The 24135-nt window shown below is 39.5% G+C and overlaps 1 protein-coding gene and 1 non-coding gene across 2 annotated transcripts in view; one reads left to right on the top strand and one right to left on the bottom strand.

Annotated features, from left to right (window-relative positions):
- LOC142663902 (uncharacterized) overlaps positions 1–24135 on the top strand; it is a 435929-nt gene that overhangs the window by 182704 nt on the left and 229090 nt on the right. Inside the window, exon 5 of the mRNA XM_075842743.1 lies at positions 6988–7346. Coding sequence (XP_075698858.1) covers positions 6988–7346 — 359 coding nt within the window. The remainder of the gene's footprint in view (positions 1–6987; positions 7347–24135) is intronic.
- On the bottom strand, positions 12742–12823 carry TRNAS-CGA (transfer RNA serine (anticodon CGA)). Its single transcript has one exon. It is a non-coding gene; the product is annotated as a tRNA-Ser (tRNA).

The raw sequence follows: 24135 nt of genomic DNA on the forward strand, positions 1-24135 counted from the left end.
TTATCAAATGAGTTGCAAAATGACTAGAAAATATAGTCAAGATATTGACAAGGTTAGAAATAATTATTTTTATTTCAAATAATAATTTTCTCCTTCAAACTTTGCTTTCGTCAAAGAATGCTCCGTTTGCAGCAATTACAGCATTGCAGACCTTTGGCATTCTAGCTGTTAATTTGCTGAGGTAATCGGGAGAAATTTCACCCCATGCTTCCAGAAGCCCCTCCCACAAGTTGGATTGGCTTTATGGGCACTTCTTGCGTACCATACGGTCAAGCTGCTCCCACAACAGCTCTATGGGGTTGAGATCTGGTGACTGCGCTGGCCACTCCATTACAGATAGAATACCAGCTGCCTGCTTCTTCCCTAAATAGTTCTTGTATCATTTGGAGGTGTGCTTTGGGTCATTGTCCTGTTGTAGGATGAAATTAGCTCCTATCAAGCGCTGTCCACAAGGTATGGCATGGCGTTGCAAAATGGAGTGATAGCCTTCCTTATTCAAAATCCCTTTTACCTTGTACAAATCTCCCACTTTACCAGCACCAAAGCAACCCCAGACCATCACATTACCTCCACCATGCTTGACAGATGGCGTCAGGCACTCTTCCAGCATCTCTTCAGTTGTTCTGCGTCTCGCAAATGTTCTTCTGTGTGATCCAAACACCTCAAACTTCGATTAGTCTGTCCATAACACTTTTTTCCAATCTTCCTCTGTCCAATGTCTGTGTGCTTTTGCCCATATTAATCTTTTCCTTTTATTAGCCAGTCTCAGATATGGCTTTTTCTTTGCCCCTCTGCCCTGAAGGCCAGCATCCCGGAGTCGCCTCTTCACTGTAGACGTTGACACTGGCGTTTTGCGGGTACTATTTAATGAAGCTGCCAGTTGAGGACCTGTGAGGAGTCTATTTCTCAAACTACAGACTCTAATGTACTTGTCTTGTTGCTCAGTTGTGCAGCGGGGCCTCCCACTTCTCTTTCTGCTCTGGTTAGAGCCTGTTTGTGCTGTCCTCTGAAGGGAGTACACACCGTTGTAGGAAATCTTCAGCTTCTCAGCAATTTCTCGCATGGAATAGCCCTCATTTCTAAGAACAAGAATAGACTGTCGAGTTTCACATGAAAGCTCTCTTTTTCTAGCCATTTTGAGAGTTTAATCGAACCCACAAATGTAATGCTCCAGATTCTCAACCAGCTCAAAGGAAGGTCAGTTTTATAGCTCCTCTAAACAGCAAAACTGTTTACAGCGGTGCTAACATAATTGCACAAGGGTTTTCAAGTGTTTTCTAATCATCCATTAGCCTTCCAAGACAGTTAGCAAACACAATGTACCATTAGAACACTGGAGTGATGGTTGCTGGAAATGGGCCTCTATACACCTATGTAGATATTGCATTAAAAACCAGACGTTTGCAGCTAGAATAGTCAGTTACCACATTAACAATGTATAGAGTGTATTTCTGATTAATTTAATGTTATCTTCATTGAAAAAAACTGTGCTTTTCTTTCAAAAATAAGGAAATTTCTAAGTGACCCTAAACTTTTGAATAGTAGTATATATATATATATATATATATATATATTAATAAATGCATTTTAAAGGAAATTATTGCCTACAGAGGTGTAGACAGCCTTTAAGAGGATTATAAGCAGATGATGCCTTAACAATTTTTTGGTTGCAGGCAACTCTCAAAGTAGAGGTGCCCTGTGTCCCACCACTTTCATGTGTATCCACAGAACGCAGATACAGTTAAATACTATGGTGGAGCAGAAATCTGTTGGTGTCCCGCAATTCTCTTTGGTAGGACACAGTCTACTTTAAGCCTCTGGCTTACAAGGTGCAGGAACATCGGCACAGGTAGTGAGGACCTCAACATTGTAATTTCGGCTCTAATCAGTAAACATAGAAGTGTAGAGAGAAGTGTCTGATATATAGACAGATATACAGTAGTCATTTATTCAGCCACTGTGTGTCTCCTACAGATGAATCCAGTAGGAGAAATCCACCAGAGAGATGTCCCAGTCCTCTGAATTCCCAGCAATGTCCAGTGGAAAATCACAATGTCCCAAAGAATCATAAGGTAGATGAAGCTGAGCCCTATACCAGATCTATATAGGGGGGTATGGAGCTGTTTGGTCCTGCGGTCATAGATGTGGTCATAGATTTTGGTGGTTCCTTATGTTGATCTGTTAGATTCTTCGCACTCTCTGCTGTATTGTACTGAATTATTACATATGTGAAATCAGGGGGAAGATCTGACTAATATTAAAGCGGAGGATGAAGCAGAAGAAGAGCGGGTGAGGGGCGATCAACCGTGTAAGAGTGAAGTGGAGGAGGAAATTCCAGGAGGTGTTACCACAGGTCAGTAATAATGATATTAGAAAGTGAATTGGGAGGTTTGTTAAGGTGAGGTTCCTCCTTAGATCTACATTACAGTAACACTTTAAACAATGTGTTATACATAGTGCAGGACCTGAGGGAGCTGTGACTGCACATAGAAGTTCTCTACAAGGTGATCTATGAATCCGGTCATGCACAGGGCTTAGTGTCAGATTTTGGGGGGGCCCCAGCTGCGATTAACATCTAACGACCAGGATCTGAGAAAACTCAGTTTAACCACTTGAGCACCAAGATCAATTCTGATAGGTGGCTCTCGTTGACATTTCCAGCCTTGCACTGCGGGTCAAACCCCCCTCATAGTGTTGGTTTTTTGTTGTGTTTTTCCTGCCTTTTATTTTATTTTTTTCAGGCAGATGTTACATGACAGTTTATAGTAAAATATTAAATGCACTGCTAACAATGGGTGTTTTTTTTTTTTCTTCTGCCTTTTCTTCTTCTGGTGAGTGTTTTGCTTCTGTGGCATTTTTTTCAAAACGCAGCATGTTTCTCTATAGAACCTGAAATCCGGCCACATTTTTTTTTACAAATGTATGAATCAAAAAAACTAAAAAAACTCCAAACTAGTCGCTTGTAAAACACTCATGAAATTCATGGCGTTTTTTTACAACTCAAGAATTGACACGCTGTAAATTTGTTGCAGAAATTTCTGCGACTTTTTCCATTCATCTGTTTGAGGTTTGCAGAAATTTATGCACAGAAACGTTTCTATTCACATGAGTCTCATCTGCAGAAGTTTCTGTAACAAATCTGCCGCATGTGAATTTACTATAAATGTCAATACATTGTGGAGGAACTACATACCGCCAATCCAATGCGAGAAAGGGTTAAAAAAAACATATATTTTGGTACTTTTTTAATTTATTTGGTTTAACCATTACAAATATTCTAATAATAACAGCTGAGAAAAAAGATCCTCATTATCGTAAAACAAAAATGGCTCAAGGACCGTATCCAGAGAGTTGTGGTCAATGACTCCTACTCTGAATGGCCCCGGGTTATAAGTGGTGACCCCAGGGTTCCGTGCTGGGACCACTATTATTCAACTTATTTATTAATGATATAGAGGATGAGATTAATAGCACTATTTCTATTTTTGCAGATGACACCAAGCTATGTAGTAATGTTCAGTCTATGGAAGATGTTTGTGAATTGCAAGCGGATTTAAACAAACTGAGTGTTTGGGCATCCACTTGGCAAATGAGGTTTAATGTAGATAAATGTAAAGTTATGCATCTGGGTACAAACAACCTGCATGCATCATATGTCCTAGGAGGAGCTACACTGGGGGAGCTATACTAACTACTTGTTGAGAAGGATCTGTGTGTACTTGTAAATCCTAAACTAAATAACAGCATGCAATGTCAATTAGCTGCTTCAAAGGGAAGCAAGATATTGTCGATTATTAAAAGAGGCATGGACTCGCGGGACAGGGATGCTGGGACCACTATTATTCAACTTATTTACTAGTAATATAGAGGATGGGATTAATAGCACTATTTCTATTTTTGCAGATGACACCAAGCAATGTAGTATTGTTCAGTCTATGGAAGATGTTTGTAAACTACAAGCGGATTTAAACACACTAAGTGTTTGGGCGTAAACTTGGCAAATTTAGTTTAATGTAGATAAATGTAATGTTATGAATCTGGGTACCAACAATCTCTATGCATCATATGTCCTAGGGGGAGCTACACTGGGGAGGTACTTGTAGATCATAAACTAGATAACAGCATGCAATGTCAATCAGCTGCTTCAAAGGCCAGCAAGATATTGTCGTATATTAAAAGAGCCATGGACTCACGGGACAGGGATGTAATATTACCACTTTACAAAGCATTAGTGAGGCCTCATCTAGAAAATGCAGTTCTGTTCTGGGCTCCAGTTCATAGGAAGAATGCCCTGGAAAAAATACAAAGAAGAGCAATGAAGCTAATAAGGGGCATGGAGAATCTAAGTTATGAGGTAGGATTAAAATATGAAACCTATTTAACCTTGAAAAGAGACAACTAAGGGGGGACATGATTAACTTATATAAATGTATTAATGGCACATACAAAAAATATGGTGAAATCCTGTAAGCCCCCTCAAAAAATAAGGGGGCACTCCCTCTGTCTGGAGAAAAAAAGGTTCAATCTGCAGAGGCGACAAGCCTTCTTTACTGTGAGAACTGTGAATCTATGGAATAGTCACGCAGGAACTGGTACAGTAGATGGCTTTAAAAAAGGCAAAGATAATTTCCTAGAACGAAAAAATATCAGCTCCTATGTCAATGTGTAGAAATTTTTCCCTTCCCTTTTCCCATCCCTTGGTTGAACTTGATGGACATTTGTCTTTTTTCAACCGTACTAACTATGTAACTATTATAGTTCTATATTTAATATGAGGCTGGGACAAGAATTGAGGATCTATTAGAAAACACACAAGGTCCCCATGACAACTCTGCACACAAGTCACAATGTTTTTTTGGGGGGGTTTTCAGGATAGTTCAATCTTGCAGAGCCATGATTATTAGGAAGCTCGTATTTCACATGTAATTATTGTACATACAAAGACGTTTCAGTGATGATCACCTGCACTCAGAGGCCACTTCACTAGGTCCACCTTATTAGTACTTGATAGGACCCTCATTCCCTTTAGAACAGCCTGAATTCATAGTGGAATGATATAACAAGGTACCGGAAACCTTCATTACAGATTCTGATTGATAACTTCACTCTGTCTATTCCACTACATCCTAAAGATGTTCTATAAAATTGTGATCCGGTAACTGTGCAGCCATTAGGATATACAGACCTCATTGTCATGTCCGTGATTTCAGCCGGAGATGTGTACTTTGTGTCATGACGCATTATCCGTAGCCAAGATTAGATTGCCAATGACAATATTAGGTTCTTGTAATAAAGTGATTCCCAATTGGTGTTAAAGGGTCAAATGTGTTGGCATAGGACAGGTGGGATTGTCAGACAAGGTTATGTTTTTTAAAATATTTTTGTTTTATCAAGTTAAGGTTTATGTAATAAAAGTTGTGACTGGGTGTAGGCCAGAATCCCAGACTTCATCATTGATAAATTTTAAAGCACACCTAACGTATGTTTTTATCCAAAAGCTCAAAATAGTCATGCTCCTCGGTCCCCAACGGGTTTATAATGTTGTACCTGCATTTTAGAGCTTTGAAAATTCTTGCAAATAAAAGCAAATCTGTACAAATTTGCTGTGATTTTTGTGAAGTCATGACATATTGCCACGATTTCGTGCAATTCTCAGCAAAAGACACATTTTTTTGCGTGACATGAGAGCCCTGTGCATGCAGCTCATTAGTTGTTATTGAGGAATACTTGCAGCAAACATTAGACATCTAGGGCAAAGTGCACATGGGAGTCAGAAATGCTGGGACTTCAGAAAATATCTTTAACAAAGCAGACAGAGATGCAAGAAGCTACTGCAACGACTACATGAGAATTCAAGCAGGCTATGAGTACAGGGAGCTTTAGCAGAGAGAGGCATCTCCATTTTCTACAGTCTGTCTACTCTTCTCTGTAACCAGAGACTGAATTTGCAGGACAACCGAGGGGGGACAACAAATTATAGAAAAGAGGTCATCAGGTGGCAGTATCTTCATACAGACTTTGCAAGTATAAAGCAGACATTTTTTGAAGAAATAAAATAGAAAAATTGCTAGATATCAGGTATACTACTAGATTATCACAAGTTTTTAATGAAAAGTTATTGTCCATTTAAAGCGTTTGTAAAAGATTTATAAGGCTGGAATTAGTCATTTAATTTTTGTGGCAGTAGTTGGTGCAGTTTTTCTTTTAGCTAAAGCCAGTTGTGGTTTTGAGGGGAATGGCTCAAACCTTTCTTTCCTGCTGGATCCACTTCTGACTGACTATAAAAAAAACTGCATGCAGCCTAATATGTCATAAATTTGTCTACTTTTTGGTTTGAAAAATATAAAGATCACAAAATCAGTTTTTAATCCTAACAGAAGATGCCAGTAAGAAAGAGGGAAACTTCATGTTTTCGATAACTTATGAAGTAGAAGATGAAGATATTATGCATCAGTCTTCAGGAGAAAATCACATTGCACTTAATGGTACATCCAGGACTTCACAATACAGATCTAGCATATAATTCTCCAAATCAAGAGGATCCTTCTCCTGACCAATCCCAGATCGTTACCACAAGTACAGCTCAGAAAGGGGGTATAAGGTTTAATTGTGGTAAACAGTTCACAAAAATCTCAGATCTTTTAATGCACAGAATAACTCACACAGGGGAGAAGCCATATTCATTTTCAGAATTTGGTAAATGTTTTACAAATAAATCATATCTTGTTAGACATAAGAGAATTCACACAGGAGAGAAGCCATATTCATGTTCAGAATATGGGAAATGTTTTACACAAAAATCAAGTCTTGTTACACATAAGAGAAGTCACACAGAGGAAATGTCATTCATGTTCAGAATGTGGGAAATTATTTACAGTTAAATCAAGTCTTGTTGAACATGAGAGAATTTACACAGAAGAGAAGCCATATTCATGTTCAGAATGTGGGAAATGTTTGACACAAAAATCAGATCTTGTTATACATGAGAGAATTCACACAGGGGAGAAACCGTATTCATGTCCAGAATGTGGGAAATGTTTTACAGATAGATCAAGTCTTATTATACGTGAGAAAATTCACAAAGGAGAGAAGCCGTATTCATGTTCAAAATGTGGGAAATGTTTTACAAATAAATCACGTCTTGTTACACATGAGAGAAGTCACACAGGAGAGAAGCCATATTCATGTTCACAATGTGGGAAATGTTATACACAAAAATCATATCTTGTTACACATGAGAGAAGTCACACAGGAGAGAAGCCGTATTTATGTTCAGAATGTGGGAAATGTTTTACAGGTAAATCCCATCTTTTTATACATGAGAGAAGACAAACAGGAGAGAAGCCGTATTCATGTTCAGAATGTGGGAAATGTTTTACACAAAAATCAAGTCTTGATATACATGAGAGAAGTCACACAGACAAACCATAATCATGTTTAGAATGTGGGAAATGCTTTTTATGAAAATCAAATCCTGCTAAACATGAGAAAACTCACAGAGGGTAGAAGTCATTTTTTTCTATGTATGGAAAAAGTTTTACATGGAAATAAAAAAATTTAATTCATCAAAAAATTAGCATAAACAAAACCTGTATTCTTGTCTGGAATGTGGGAAAAGCTGTATAAGCAAAAAAACATGTTTAACTCATCCGCTTATTCAGAAACAATAACCACTTGGCGACGCAGCCAATTATTGCCTCGTGAACACAGACCCATTTTTTTTTTCATCTGATGTATCACTTTTTGTGATATTAATTTAAACATCCTTTAACCTTTCCCGATATCTGCCGCGTAGATACAGCACTGTTGGAAAAGTATTTCCACAAACCGCTGTATATGTATGACGGGGAGTCTGCACCATCACCAGTGGGTACAGTCCTGGCCAAAAGTTTTGAAAATGACACAAATTTTGTTTTTCACAAAATTTTCTGCTTTAGTTTTTATAGAGGCATTTTGCATTAACTCTATATTGTTATGAAGACTGATCAGATGAATTGTAATTAATTTCAAATTCATTGTTTGCCAGGAAAATTAACTTAATCACAAAACCCCCATTTCCACTGCATTTCAGCCCTGCCACAATATGTCCTGCTAACATCATTTCAGTGATGTTCTCGTTAGCTCAGGAGAAAGTGTTAACAAGGACAAGGCAGATGATATCACTCTGTCATGCTGATTGAATTATAAGAGCAGACTGGTCGCTGTAAAAGGGAGATGGTTCTTAACATGTCCCTTCTGCCCATTAAGGATGGTGGTGTGATGACATAGGAACGTCCACACGCATGCGTGACTGTGCGCTCCCCGTGATCCTCCATCTTCCATGCTGAACACCACTGAGGCCGTGCACAGATATTTTTCACCCTGCGAACACTAATGCCACCTATGCCACTAAATATAAATAAATATGCATTACTGCTAAATCTTCTTACAATAGGGAGGTTCTTAGCACACATTTTCATCAAATTGTGTGAGCCTGCCTGCCACGGCAAGGCGACCTCTATGAGGTGGGAACCTACTCTGCACATACACCCAGAACTTGGACTAAACCTACATATTCTTGGTGATGGTAGGAACCAGTATTAATCTAATTAAAATGACCAAGGGTAGAATCACAGATATCCACAGATGTCTTGGCTGGCCTGCTGTGATACTGCCGCTACTGTGCTATTGTCTCCGTGCTGCTCCACCTGTATTACACTGTACTGCTCCACCTTTGTTGCCTCACCTATGATAGTACACCTGGCCTCCCTGTAGCTGGGGAATAATCCATCTTAGGGCCTGAGTTTGTGCAAATGCTGCTAGGAGCTCTGGGCTGCCTAAGAGTGCTCTGAACTTTTAACTTGACTGCATTTGAGGAATAGGTTGCTAAACATAAAAGTGAGCCACTAGATAAGCTATATATCTATATTTTATATATGCTAGCCTGCTCTCAGGAAACAGTTGGCTGAATACTTGTGATAAAACCTGGGACAAATGTACATTGAATATGCAGGAAGGTTATTTTTCTGCATGAAGTGCTTTATGTGCATAGTCTGCAATGGTCCTCAATAGCCGGTAACAGTGTGCAATAGTGATCTAGATCAATCTTTTCATCTCAGTGATTGGATGCTACAGACGACGGAATACAAAGTAAAAGCTGGGTAAAAATATCTGATAAATCCCGGGTATGCATTAAATTCTTTAGCTACCTAAAGTGTGCAACAGCTTGCAATGGCCAGCAGTGACTCTCATTGTATCTGTGTGACGTTTCTTTTCTGGGGACAGATTTTGTGTCGGTCCCTGGAGGCCCTCGTATGGATTCCAGGCTGCAGTCTCCCCTCATATAGATATACACGTCAGGTCGTTCTGCTCCTAGCACAACATCATCAGGTGAGCACAGCCAAATTACCGCTGCTTTTTCTCCAGACATTTAAGATAGCCCACGGAGCCTACATCTCCCCTCACAGGGGATTTTTCATGTAGAATTCCTCTGACTATTCTTGACCAAAATGTAATGTGCCACATGCAGATTTACAGCATTGCAGTTGGTCTTGCCCTTCTATTACTGTGATTTGGTTACAAATACAACAGTTTGTTTTGTGTTAATTTTCTCTGCACTGTCTTCTTACTCTTGAATGGGAACTTTTTGGTATTTTGTTCTCATCTATAATTAATATATTCCAAAACACCATTTTAAAAAAACTGCCGTACTATGTGTCAGCAGCTGCAAGATAAACAATCCTACAGGTATGGATTGTGGCTGCTCCTCCCACTCATCGTATTTTTTGGGCAAAATTATCTTTTTTTGTTTCGCATGGACTGGATTGGGATTTCTCTTTGCAGAGAAAGAACCGTTGAAGTTTCTTTAAATTATGGGATACATTTATACTCATCCCATCTCATTTGAAACAAAAACTCACAAATTGCTTTGGTTCTACTACTTGGTACTTGTAGCGGCAATTGATTAGTGATGTACCACTCACTACATAGTGCTCCTTCTTTTAGTGTGGTGTGCATTACCATTGGATGATATGCGTGTTACCCTCCCCTTCCCCCTTTTGACTAGTTTTCCCTATTTCCTGGTTTCCATTCTCTAATTGCTGATTTCCTGCTCCTTGAAAGAATAATGTTGCTTATTGCTTGTTTGGGCAAAATCCCATCCATAGCACAGCTTGAAGTCTTGGGTTGAAACTCTCGGACCCATGTTCTTCTCTAAATAACCTCTTGGTTTGCTTAGTCAATAAATATAAGGTCACCTTTATTCTTACACAATGATATGAAATTGTTATGGGATGGGATTGTTGAGGAGTACAGCATTGATTTGTTTGTTGTTATGTTTTTGTTTCCTGCATTTGGGAAATGCTTAATGAAATCATGATTTAAAAAAACAAAAACTATTTCCGAGAGGCAACAGCCTTTTAAGGTTTTTAAATCAGTACGATAGTGGAGGAAGACGTTAAATCGTGGAGCTGGAGAAATTGATTTGCAGATAAAACCCTTCTCCAGGTTTTCATTAATGTTTGCTCTTCTCTTACAATGTGTGAAGTAGCGCTATAACTACTCATTGTCTAAAACACAGCACTGCTGTACTCTTAGCACTTGAAACAGGATCCTGCCAGACATGGGGAGTACAGAAAGCAGCGGAAATAGGAGACATATAATGTATGACATCATATTCTACTGGGAGAGTAGATAACCAAGTGTTCAGTGCACAGAGAATCACTCTAGTCAAAGATAAACACCGGAAGCATGGTCATGTGACTGTATTGTATGCCAAATGCTTCGCTGTAAACAGGATTTGAATGTGTGCAGGGAGACCCCATTGGATTTCGAGTCCAACGCCTTAACAGTTTGGCCATCACAGCTTACACTTTGAACATTTTCTCTGAAATCTTCTGGGAACTGTAATTCAGGGGCAAGGCAACAAATATTGGATCAGGCTTTTGATTGGTGAAGGCGACCATATGAATGTCAATGAGTTTTTATAAGAAGTTTGTCAGATACAAAGTAATCTGACCTTTTTTCGCACAGCTTTAAAGAGGCTCTGTTACCAGATTATAGGTGACCTATCACCTACATAATCTAATCGGCGCTGTAATGTAGATCACAGCAGTGGTTTTTATTTTTACAAAGTAATCTGACCTTTTTTGGCACAGCTTTAAAAAGGCTCTGTCATCAGATTATAGGTGCCCTATCTCCTGCATAATCTGATCGGTGCTGTAATGTAGATCACAGCTGTGGTTTTTATTTTGAAAAACGATCATTTTTTTAGCAAGTTATGAGCAATTTTAGATTTATGCTAATTTGTTTTTTAATGCCCAACTGGGCATGTTTTACGTTTTGACCAAGTGGGCATTGTGAAGAGAAGTGTTTGATGCTGACCAATCAGCGTCATACACTTCTCTCCATTCATGTTCATGTGTACTCAGAACAGCGTGATCTCGCTGTGCTGTCACATACATCCACATTAACTTTACTGAAGTGTTTTGAGAGTGAATAGACATCACCTCCAGCCAGGATCCGATGTCTATTCACACTACTGACACTTCGGTAAAGATTGTGTGGGACTTAATCGCTGCACAGCGTGATCTCGCTGTGCTGTCATTCATAGCGTGATATAGCGAGATCAAGTTGTGCAGCGATTAGGTCCCAAACAAACTTTACCGAAGTGTCGGGAGTGTAAATAGACATTGCATCCTGGCTGGAGGTGATGTCTATTCACTCTCAAGACACTTCAGTAAAGTTAATGTGGGTGTATGTGGCAGCACAGCGAGATCACGCTGTGCTGAGTACAAATGAAGATGAATGGAGAGAAGTGTATGACGCTGATTGGTCAAAAGGTAAAACACGCCCAGTTGGACATTAAGAAACGAATTAGCATAAATCTAAAATTGCTCAAAAATGATTGTTTTTCAAAATAGAAAACACTATTGTTATCTACATTACAGCGCCGATCACATTATGTAGGAGATAGGGCACTTATAATGTGGTGACAGAGACTCTTTAAAGCTTAGACATATCCAGTAAGACAGCAGTAAAATAGTAGAGGAAGAAGTTGAATCGTGGAGCTGGAGAAGGGGATTTACATATGAAACACCTGTAGGTTTTCCTTAATGTATTCAGACAAAGTTTCTGTCTCAGGAACAGACAAAGGGTACACCTGGATCCGAGGAGGAGCAGAATCCCGGTCAATGGCACGATCTATTTGTGTGCCAGCATTTGAATCACAATCCTACCAGAGATAGGGAGAGGTGGGGAGAGCAGGAAGCAGTGGAAATAAGAGGCATATAATGTATGACATCATATTCTACAGGGAGGTGGAGAGGAGATAAACAAGTGTTCAGAGCATCACCCCAGTCAGAGATAAACACCGGAAGCATGGTCATGTGACTCCATGTGGGACAGGGCTATATCCATTTGTCCAACAGATTTTACCCGTGCTACATTTTTCTGACATCTTTTGGGAAAATCAGTTCAGGGTCAGGGTTTAAAATGTCGGATACCGGCTTCTGATTAGTGACAGAGCTGTTGGGTAGGGCTCTATGAGCAGCAAATTGCCTTCCAGAAAGAGACAGATCTGATCTTAGTTTTCCGAGAAGTAAGATGGAAATTGTTCTTTAAATGGGAAAACTGCAGCATGATTCATTTTACTTATTTTAGTTTTAAAAGTTTTATGAGACATGAAAGGCTCAAAGTGAAAGTAAAAGAGTTGATGTTTCTGGGGAAGTTTTGTTTTTTTCTCTCTCTCTTTATAAAACAATTCGCTGTGAACAGGATTTGAACCTGTGCGGGGAGACCCCATTGGATTTCGAGTCCAACGCCTTAACCTCTCGGCCACCACAACTTATACTGTGTTCCTTTTCTCTGAAATCTTCTGGGAACTGTAGTTCAGGGGCAAGTCATCAAATTTTGGAACAGGCTTTTGATTGGTGAAGGAGACCCTGTGAATGTCAATGAGTTTTTTATAAGAACTATGTCAGATACAAAATAATCCAACCTTATTTGGCACAGCTGTACAGCTGAGGAAGAAGTACATTTATGTCAGCTCTACGATAGTGGAGGAAGACGTTGAATCTTGGAGCTGGAGAAGAGGATTTGCAGATGAAACCCTTCTTTCGGTTTTCCTTAATGTATTGAGACATAGCTTCTGTCTCAGGGACAGACAAAGAGTATACCCTGCCGCGAGGAGTATAATTGGTTACCAGGTCAATGGCACAATGGTACCATCTATTTGTGTACCAGCATTTGAAACACAATCCTGCCAGAGATAGGAAGAGGGGGGGGGGGGGAGAACAGGAAGCAGTGGAAATAAGAGGCATATAATGTATGACATCATATTCTACAGGGAGGGAGTTTTTTTTTTATAAGAAGTCAGATACAAAGTAATCTGATTTTATTTGGCACAGCTTTAACCCCTTAAAGGGAATGCGTTGCCAGAAAAACATGTTTTTTTTTAAAAAATTAAACATTTAGTGTGTGGGTGATTAAACATTGTTCAAATTTTTTTTATTTTTTTCACGAGTAAGGAAATATTATAAATTCATTCTAATTTATAATACTACCCATTTTTGGTCACTAGATGGAGCTATTCCCAAAATTGCAGCTTTGCAAAATTGGGTAAAAAGCCCTCGCTCTAGTGAGCTCTCAGCATCCCCCCCTCCTTTATCCTGGCTAGTGCCGGGATAAACGAGGGGTTTGAACGGTGTAACCTCCTACACTGTGTGTCGCCATTTTTTGAGCTAACACACAGTGTAGTAGGTTTACATACAGTAGTAAACACACACAAACACGAACATACATTGAAATCTCTTACCTGCTCCTGCCGCCGCGGCTCCCTCCGGCCCGTCCGCTCCGTTTGCTGCCGCTGGTCCAAGTGCACAAATCCGGAAGCCGCGACCGGAAGTAGTAATATTACTGTCCGGCCGCGACTTCCGGTCCACAGGAAAATGGCGCCGGACGGCGCCAATTTCGAATTGGACTGTGTGGGAGCGGCGCATGCGCAGTTCCCACACAGACGCCGTACACTGAAGTCAATGGGACGGGAGCCGTTCGCAGTCCCTATGGGACTGTGGCTGCCGTATTCCATGTCTGTATGTGTCGTTAATCGACACACACAGAAATGGAACAAAAAATGGCAGCCCCCATAGGGAAGAAAAAGTGTAAAAATAAGAAAAAGTAAAACACAAACACACAAATGAATATAAACATTTTTAATAAAGCACTAACATCTTTAACATATAAAAAAATAATTTGTGATGACACTGTTCCTTTAAGGACGCAGCCACTTTTGGACCAAATGACACAGCCTCATTTTTTAAATCTGACGTGTGATAATATATGGGGTAATAACTTGGGATTGCTTTTACCTATCCAAGCGGCTCTGAGATTGTTTTCTCGTGACATATTGTACTTTATGTTAGTGAAATATTTGGTTAATATATTCAATATTTTTGTGTGAAAAACACCAAAATGTAGAGAAAATTTGCAAAAAATTAGCATTTTTAAATTCAAATGTATCTGCTTGTAAGACAGATAGTTATACCACACAAAATAGTTACTAGCTAACATTTCCCACATGTCTACTTTAGATTGGCATTGTTTTTTGAACATCCTTTTATTTTTCTAGGACGTTACAAGGCTTATAAGTTTAGCAGGAATTTCTCACATTTTCAAGAAAATGTCAAAAGTCTATTTTTTTAGGGGAACAGTTCAGATCTGAAGTGGCTTTGAGGGCCTTATATATTAGTACCCCCACAAATCACCCCATTTTAAAAACTGAACCCCTCAAAGTATTCAAAACAGCATTTAGTAAGTTTCTTAACCCTTTATGAGTTTCACAGGAATTAAAGCAAAGTGGAAGGGAAATTTGCAAATGTAATTATTTTTTTTTGCAGAAATTCCATTTTAATCATTTTTTCCAGTAATACTGAAGGCTTTTACCAGAGAAACACAACTGAATATTTATTGCCCTGATTCTGCAGTTTTTAGAAATATCCCACATGTGGCCCTAGTGCGCTACTGGACTGAAAAAAAAGCCTGGGAACCAAAGGAGCACCTAATGGATTTTAGGGCCTTCCTTATCTTAAATTATATTTCAGGCACCATGTCAGGTTAGAAGAGGTCTTGTGGTGCAAAAACAAAGGAAACACCCAAAAAAGACCCTATTTTGGAAACAACACCCCTTGAGTAATTCATTTAGGGGTGTAGTCAGCATTTTGACCACACAGGTATTTCATAGATTTCATTAGAATTGGGCAGTGAAAATGAAAAATTACATTATTTTCCAATAAGATGTAGGTTTACCTCAGAATTGTACATTTTTTCAACAAATAAATGAGGAAAAGCCCCCCAACATTTGTAAAGAACGTTCTCTAGAGTACGGAAATACCCAACATGTGGTCATAAACTGCTGTTTGGGCAAGCGGCAGGACTCCGAAAGGAAGGCACTCCATTTGGCTTTTGGAGTACAGATTTTTCTGGATTGATTTCTCTGCACCATGTTGCATTTATAAAGCTCCTAAGGTATCAGTACAGTGGAAACCCCCCACAAGTTACTCCATTTTGGAAGTTACACCCCTACAGGAATTCATCTAGGGGTGTAGTGAGCATTTTGACCCCACAGGTGTTTCATAGATTTCATTAGAATTGGGCAGTGAAAATGAAAAAAACATTTTTTTCCCACTAATACGTAGCTTTAGGTCAAAATGTTTCATTTTCTCACCAATAAAGGAGAAAAAGCACCCCAACATTTGTGAAGCAACTTCTCCAGAGTACGGAAATACCCCATATGTGGTAATAAACTGCTATATGAATACACATCAGGGCTCAGAAGGGAAGGAGTGCCATTTGACTTTTGGAGAGCAGATTTTGCTGGATTGGTTTTTCTGCACCATGTCGTTTTGCAAGCCCCTTAGGTACCAGTACAGTGGAAACTATTAAAAAGTGACTCCACTTGGTAAACTACACCCATTGAGGAATTCATCTAGGGGTGTAGTGAGCATTTTGACCCCACAGGTGTTTCATAGATTTTATTAGAAATGGGCAGTGAAAATGAAAAAATTACATTATTTTCCAATAAGCTGTAGCATTAGTTCAAAATTTTTCTTTTTCTCAACAAATAAAGGAGAAAAAGCACCACAACATTTGTAAAGCAACTTCTCCCGAGTATGGAAATACCCCATATGTGGTCATAAACTGCTGTTTGGATACACGGCAGGATACAAGGAAAGGAGCACCAGATTTTGCAGGATTGATTCCTGGGCACCATGTTGCATTTAGAAAGCCCCTGAGGTACCAGTACAGTAAGAACCCCTGAAATGTGACTCCATTTGGTAAACTACACCCCTTGAGGAATTAATCTAGGGGTGTACTGAGCATTTTGACCAAACAGGTTTCTGCTGAATTTATTACAATTGGGATGTGAAAATAAAAAAAAATGTTAATTTTTTTTGCGAAAAGATGTAGTTCTAGCCCAAAATTTAGCATTTTCCCAAGGACTATAGGAGAACAGCACCTCAACGTTCGTAAAGCATTCTCTCCAGAGTAAGGCAATACCCTAAACATGGTCATAAACTCCTATTTGGACACACAGCAAGGCTCTAAAGGGAAGGAGCGCTATTTAGTATTTGGAGTGGAGATTTTAGAAGATTAAATTTTTGACACCATGTTGCATTGAGCTATAGTACCAGTACAGTGCAACCCCTGAAAAATTACCCCATTTTGGAAACTAGATCCCTCAAAGAATTTATTTAGGGGTGTAGTGAGCATTTTGACCCCACAAGTGTTTTGCAAAAATGAGTACACAATAGATGTTGCAGATTGAAAATTGCCGTTTTCCACAGATATGCCATTTCAGTGCCCAATGTGTTGTGCCCAGCTTGTACCACCATAGACAGACACCCCATAAATTGTTAAGCGGGTTCTCCAGAATACAGTAATACCCCATATGTCGTCATAAATTGCCATTTGGGCACACTGCCAGGCTCAGTTGGACCACCATTTGGCTTTTGAAGCGCAGATTTTGCTTGGTGTTTTAGTGGTATTGCAGCTTATAATGTGGGGGCATATGGGCATATGGGGGCAAACACAATCCTACCAGAGAGACGAAGAGGTGGGGAGAGCAGGAAGCAGTGGAAATAAGAGGCATATAATGTTTGACATCATATTCTACATGGAGGGAGTTTTTTTTTATAAGAAGTCAGATACAAAGTAATCTGATTTTATTTCACACAGCTTTAACCCCTTAAGGACGCAGCCACTTTTGGACCAAATGACACAGCCTCATTTTTTAAATATGACGTGTGTTACTATATGTGGTAATAACTTGGGATTGCTTTTACCTATCCAAGCGGTTCTGAGATTGTTTTCTCGTGACATATTGTACTTTATGTTAGTGAAAAAATGTGGTCGATATATTCAATATTTTTGTGTGAAAAACACCAAAATGTAGAGAAAATTTGCAAAAAATTATCTGCTTGTAAGACAGATAGTTATACCACACAAAATAGTTACTAGATAACATTTCCCACATGTGTACTTTAGATTGGCATCGTTTTTCTGAACAACCTTTTATTTAGACGTGTAGTGGGCGGAGTACATCAGTGTATATGTAAGCTGGGCGGAGTACATCAGGGCATAATAGGATGATGTAATAATGGGGTGAATGAATAATCCATGGATTGGTGTGGTACGCTTTGAACCAATCCTTTATGCACAGGCCGGGTTTTTGGTGTATTATACAAAATATCTGCGCTCCAGTATTGCCTAATCTTTGACTTCTACACTAGCCTTATAAGCAGCAAAAGGCCCTAAAGTTTCCCCATCTCTGCTGCATCTACAGGGTCCACCTGTGGGGTCCAGCAAATGACGATGTGAGGTATTTAGTGAAATTCTACTGGACATAAAAAAATTAGTCTGTGCCGTCATTTAGCATTATTTAGCATCATTGCGTTTTGAGAGTCATAACGTGTTTTTTTTCCATTGACGGAGCTGTGTGAGGGCGCGTCTTTTGTGGAACGAGCTGTAATTTTTATGGGTTCCATTTTGGGGTAAATGCGATTTTTTTATATCACTATTTATTCCAATTTTTAGGAGATGAGGAAAGCAAACAACAGAAATTCTAGCGCGGTTTTGTTTTTTTATTTTTTACAGTGTTCAACGTGCAGTATAAACAACATGTTAACTTTATTCTGCGGGTCAATACGATTACAGCAACACCAAATTTATATCGTTTTTTACGTTTCACTACGTTCCCACAATAAAAATACTTTTTTCTAAAAAAATCATGTTTTAGTATCACCATATTCTGACAGCCATAACTTTTTTATTTTTTAGTTGATATCGCTGCAGGAGGGCTTGTTTTATGTGTGACGAACTGTAGTTTCTATTGGTACCTTTTTGAGTTACTTGAAACTTTTTGATCACTTTTTATAAAAAAAATATTTGAGACAAGATGACCAAAAAATAAGATGCTGTCATTGTTTTTTATTAACAAATTTTACGGTGTTCACCGTGCAGTAAAAATAATGTGATATTTTTATAGATCAGGCCGTTCCAAACGTGGCGATACCTATTATGTATAGGTTTTTTTCATGTTTTCATTTTTTTTCTAATAATAAAGGAGTTGATGAGGAAAACAGGGCGATTATTGTTTTTATTAGTTAAAACATTTATTTATTTTTCTTTAACATTTTTTTTTTACACTTACCTGAGGTCTTGAAGATCTGGTCTTCTGATCCCCGGTACAATACACTGCACTACTTATGTAGTGCAGTGTATTGTATCTGTCATTCTTCATCTGACAGTTAGCCTATTACGTCATACCTCGGAATGCCGCAGGACCTAATAGGCTTCCGTACCTGGGCAACGGCTTCCTGGTTGCCATAGCAATGATCACCACCAACGATCTCTCGCGGGGGGCCTGGGGGTACAGAGGGAGCTCCCTCTGTCAACCACTTCATTGCGGCGGACGCCATTGACAACCACTTTGAAGGGGTTAAATGGCTGCAATCGGTGGTAACTGCCGTCGCCACCATTGCAGCAGGATGTCAGCTGTGTATTACAGCTGACAGCCGCTGAAGATGAAGCGCGCACAGCTCCTGTGCCGGCTTTATCTACAGGGCGTGACTGTACGCCCTATTGCGGGAATGCACTGTGAATTTGGACGTACAGTCACGCCCAAAAGCGGGAAGGGTTTAAAGCTTAGACATATCCAGTGAGACAGCAGTACGATAGTGGAGGAAGAAGTACGTAGGTGTTAGCAGTATGATAGTGGAGGAAGAAGTTGAATCATGGGGCTGGAGAAGAGGATTTGCAGATAAAACCCTGCTCTAGGTTTATAAAGTGCATCCAAATCAAGACGACTCCATTATTTGCTTCAGGAAACTGTCAATTTTGTTTCCAGCGTCCCAAGAACAGATTGGCATATGAGGGCACGCATGTCGCCCCCATTGCCACTTTTTTTTTTTATAAGAAGTATCGACCACTGAAAAGGAATAGATTATGATGTAACACAAATTCTAATAGGAGAATCAGAAGTTCAATCAGATCAGGTTCCAGGTTAGTTCTGTTTAAATAGTATTGAGTTGCTTCAATTCCGTTCTTATGTTCAATTATGGTGTAAAGTGACTCTACATCACATGTCACAAAATAATCGTCTTGTCCCATGAACACCCCCTCCAATCTATTGAGGACTTTCGTGGAGTCCTGAATATATGATGAAAGTTCGGCCACCAAAGGTTTTAAATAAAAATCTATAAATCCGCAAATTGTCTCACACAAACTCCCCTTATCAGAAACTATAGGTCTTCCTGGGGGATCTGCTATGTTTTTGAGGAGCAAATGGAGGGTAGATATTACTGGTTTTTCTTCAATCAGAGCTTCCAGTCTGGGTTTAGGAATGATAAACAAAAACCTATAGTTCGGAGTCTGACACACCAAAATAACTTTAAAATAGAAAATTTATTGAATACATCTAAAAAATGCCACAAAAGTTAAAACAGAGATGATATCCACAGTACAGAAAGACAACCAGATTAATTGTATATAATAATTCCAGATATATGGGTAAAGGGCAACACTGTTCAAATACAGGAATACATCCACAGTGGGTTACAATTGTGTAAAGTCATATACATATTCTGATACATTAACCAGCAAAATAGGCTATTCAGCAAACAGGGCAAATCTCCCACGTATGTATCTCTCACACATCTTTAAAGTATAAATTAAGTAAGCATGGGGGTCCAGACGAAGGCTTCCGGGCCGAAACGCGCGTCGGGTTTGACACCAGAGACGGTGACCTGTTACAATGGGTATGAACTCCGTTTCCAGCATATGCCTGTGTTCCAGCAAAAAGTTTCTTTCTATCACATTTAACCTAATGGGTGTTTGAGTGTCTGTAACTGGGGCTGACATTACAGCTATTGCCCTGCTCCTATTTCATGTGTCTGTTTTCACCTGTTTAAATAGAGCCATGTATTTTACTTGTGCATGGTACTAGTATTTCTACTGTTTTTTTCTACTGATTTTTGCATCTGGCTTTATTCAGGGGTATTTATACTTTTGTACACTCATTCATTGATGCTTACTTAATTTATACTTTAAAGATGTGAGAGAGATACATTCGTGGGAGATTTGCCCTGTTTGCTGAATAGCCTATTTTGCTGGTTAATGTATCAGAATATGTATATGACTTTACACAATTGTAACCCAATGTGGATGTATTCCTGTATTTGAACAGTTTTGCCCTTTACCCATATATCTGCAATTATTATATACAATTAATCTGGTTGTCTTTCTGTACTGTGGATATCATCTCTGTTTTAACTTTTGTGGCATTTTTTAGATGTATTCAATAAATTTTCTATTTTAAAGTTATTTTGGTGTGTCAGACTCCGAACTATAGGTTTTTGTTACTAATCAGCAGGTTCACCGTTATTACCATGCGTCTTTCCCCATAAGTTATTATGTTATAAGTCAGATTTGTGACTACAATAAATGTATCTGGGGAATTTCTTTCGTGGTGTTCTTCATGTAGGTATACTACTATTATTATCTGTTTGTTTTGCAGATTCTGGGAGGTCCACCAGCATGGACTTTAAAGCCAGGGAAAAAGCCTGGCTGACCAAATTAGATACGGTCTTCAGAGATGAACCCATGGTTGGAGATTCTGACACTCTGGGAAATTTTGCTGCTATTAGGAATAGTCTAAAGGCACTACTCCACAAACGTACAAAAACGTGGTGGAATAAGGCTTTTCTAGAAAAGTATTTACAAAGGGGCCTCATACCTAGAGGTCTCCGCATTCAAGTGTTCCCGACTCTTAACAGTTTAGATGAGAGCTTCATTAGCCGATGGGAGGATAATTGTAGATCTTCCTCCCAGACCTTTATGGAGCTATTGATAGGCCTAGACAAACAGTCTCTTGAAGTACTGGATGTTGAAATAGATAAGGTACAGGCTCAATTGAAAGCCAAATGCAGTGAAGATGAATGGATTGCTATCTCGCAGCAATTTAATACAGAAATGGATAAGTGGGAAAAGGGTATACAAGACATCAAGAGCCGTAAATTTCAGTGGGATTTAAATGATAAACTGACAAACAAGATGTATAAATGGCAATACTCCAAAGCACAGAACAGGGTCACCAGTAGATCCCCTTCAGTATCCTCGGGCAGTTCAATCTCAGAATCCGATGATAATGGGCAGAGAGGTAAAACACGTAGTGGTATGGATTACAGGAGATACAACATACCCAACCAAAGGGGTAGACAGAGATTCCGTACGGATGAACGACGTACGCAACCGTATGGGTTTGATCCCCCTGGTAGACAAAGAGATGAAATGAGGCGTTTTCCAATATCTGACAACCAACGTATGAAGGTAATTAATTTATCGACCCATCAACTGTCTTCCATTGATATTGGGGTATTATCAAGGGGTTTAACATTTGCACCCTCAAATCAATTTGATGCCTTTACAGCCATAAAGGATTTACACCTTTTCGCTAGAGGCCTGATATTTAAAAGGTGGTTCCACAGGAAGACTGATAACAATTTTACCACACCAGAGGAAATAGAGGCTTTGCATTCTTTAGAACAACTACTGAATGAGCAGGAATCCCATGAGACAGGTATGATTCCACAATCTATTAGGAAACGATCGACTAAATTTCCTCCTTTTACTATATGTCCAGCAATTGATTTATTTGTCAAACTAGTCACGCAGGATATGGAGAAAATGTCCAGTAGGATTAGACACGATAATTTGACGACTAGTGAACGAATTAGTTTAAAGAAATTAAAATCCCTTGATGATACGGTTTATAAACCAGCGGACAAGGGAGGAAATATAGTTGTCTGGCCTAGAGATTTATATGAGAAAGAAGCATATCGTCAATTGAGAAACCCCACGTGTTATAAAAAGCTAACGTTCAATCCTTTATCTGCTTTCAGTACATCACTTCATCGTATATTAAGAGAAGCCCTTGACGCGGGCACCATCTCTCCGGCCTTGATGGATTGTCTGTTGGTTCAGGACCCTAAAGTGTCAAGTTTATATTTATTACCGAAAATACACAAAAATCTTAACCTACCACCAGGGCGACCTATCATCTCCGGGAGAGAGAATGTTTGTGATAATGTGAGTAAATACATTGACACAATTCTGAAACCAATAGTGGAGACTTTACCATCTTACCTCCGTGACTCGGCTGATCTCCTTAAAAAATTGGAAGGTGTTCAACTTGAACCTAATATGCTACTGGCAACATGTGACGTTGAATCACTGTATACAAATATCCGCCACCAAGATGGCCTTCAGGCAGTGGCATATTTTCTAAGGATGACAGACAATGATTCGGCCAAATCACAGTTGGTTTTAACTTTATTGGAATTTGTGCTCACACACAATTTTTTCACCTTCAACGGATCTTTCTACCTCCAGCTCCAGGGAACGGCGATGGGGTCAGCTTGTGCTCCCTCATACGCCAATTTGTTCCTGGGGCTGTGGGAGAGGGACCTTTTCCTGTCAGACCGTTTGTCATCTATGAGCAAGGTGGTCCTCTGGACCAGATTCATCGATGACATTTTCATCATCTGGCAGGGCACCCAGGGGGAATTCGATTCCTTCATGGGTGAGTTGAATGTAAATGAGGTTAATATACGACTGACTTGGAAAACTAGCTCAACAGCCATCGATTTTTTGGATGTTTTGATCAAAAGTGATAGTACTGGCTGTATTCAAACAGATTTACACAGAAAGGAAACGTCGGTTAACTCCTATTTGCATGCCTCTTCTTCGCATCCTCCACATATGATTCGATCTATCCCGATCGGACAATTCTTGAGAATACGTAGATTATGCTCATCTGATGATGACTTTGAAAGACAAGCGACCATCCTTAAACAGCGTTTCTCCGATAGGGGCTACACCAGGAGATGCATTAATCGAGCGTACAATAGGGCGTGCAGAGCTACACGGATTCAATTGCTTCATCCTACTACTACAAAGAAAACTGCTGACACTAAAATCAGGTATGTCACTACGTATCATGATAGATGGGGTGAGATGCAGAAATGTCTGTCCAAGCATTGGTCAGTTTTACAAACTGATGGTGTTTTAGCTGAGCTACTACCGGTCAAACCAGCATTTGCATCAAGAAGAGCTAGGAACCTTCGTGACACTCTGGTTTATAGCGATCATCAAACCCAGCTAGCTAAACCCATATTCGGAGCATCCAAACCCAGATGGGGGTGTAAACCATGTGGGAGATGCATTGCATGCCCGAATGTTGTTTGCAGTGATGACTTTGTGGACTCATCAGGGCAATGTAAATATAAGATCACTTGGCCCATTAATTGTAACACAAAGGGTGTAATTTATTATGCTTATTGCCCCTGCCCAAAGATTTATATTGGGCTTACGACTAGAGAATTGAAAACACGTACGAGGGAGCATGTCAATAGTATTGAGGCAGCTAGGGGAACAGCTTTGGACAAAATTGAATTTTTGAAAACCCTGCCACGACATTTTGCTCAGTACCATAATTGCGCATCCAAATCTTTGAAGATTAAGGGCATTGACCACGTACAACTGGATATGAGGGGAGGATCCCTAATGAAGAAATTGTTAAGAGTTGAATCCAAATGGATTTGG

Source organism: Rhinoderma darwinii, chromosome 1 (genome assembly GCF_050947455.1).
Source record: "Rhinoderma darwinii isolate aRhiDar2 chromosome 1, aRhiDar2.hap1, whole genome shotgun sequence".
NCBI lineage: Eukaryota > Metazoa > Chordata > Amphibia > Anura > Rhinodermatidae > Rhinoderma > Rhinoderma darwinii.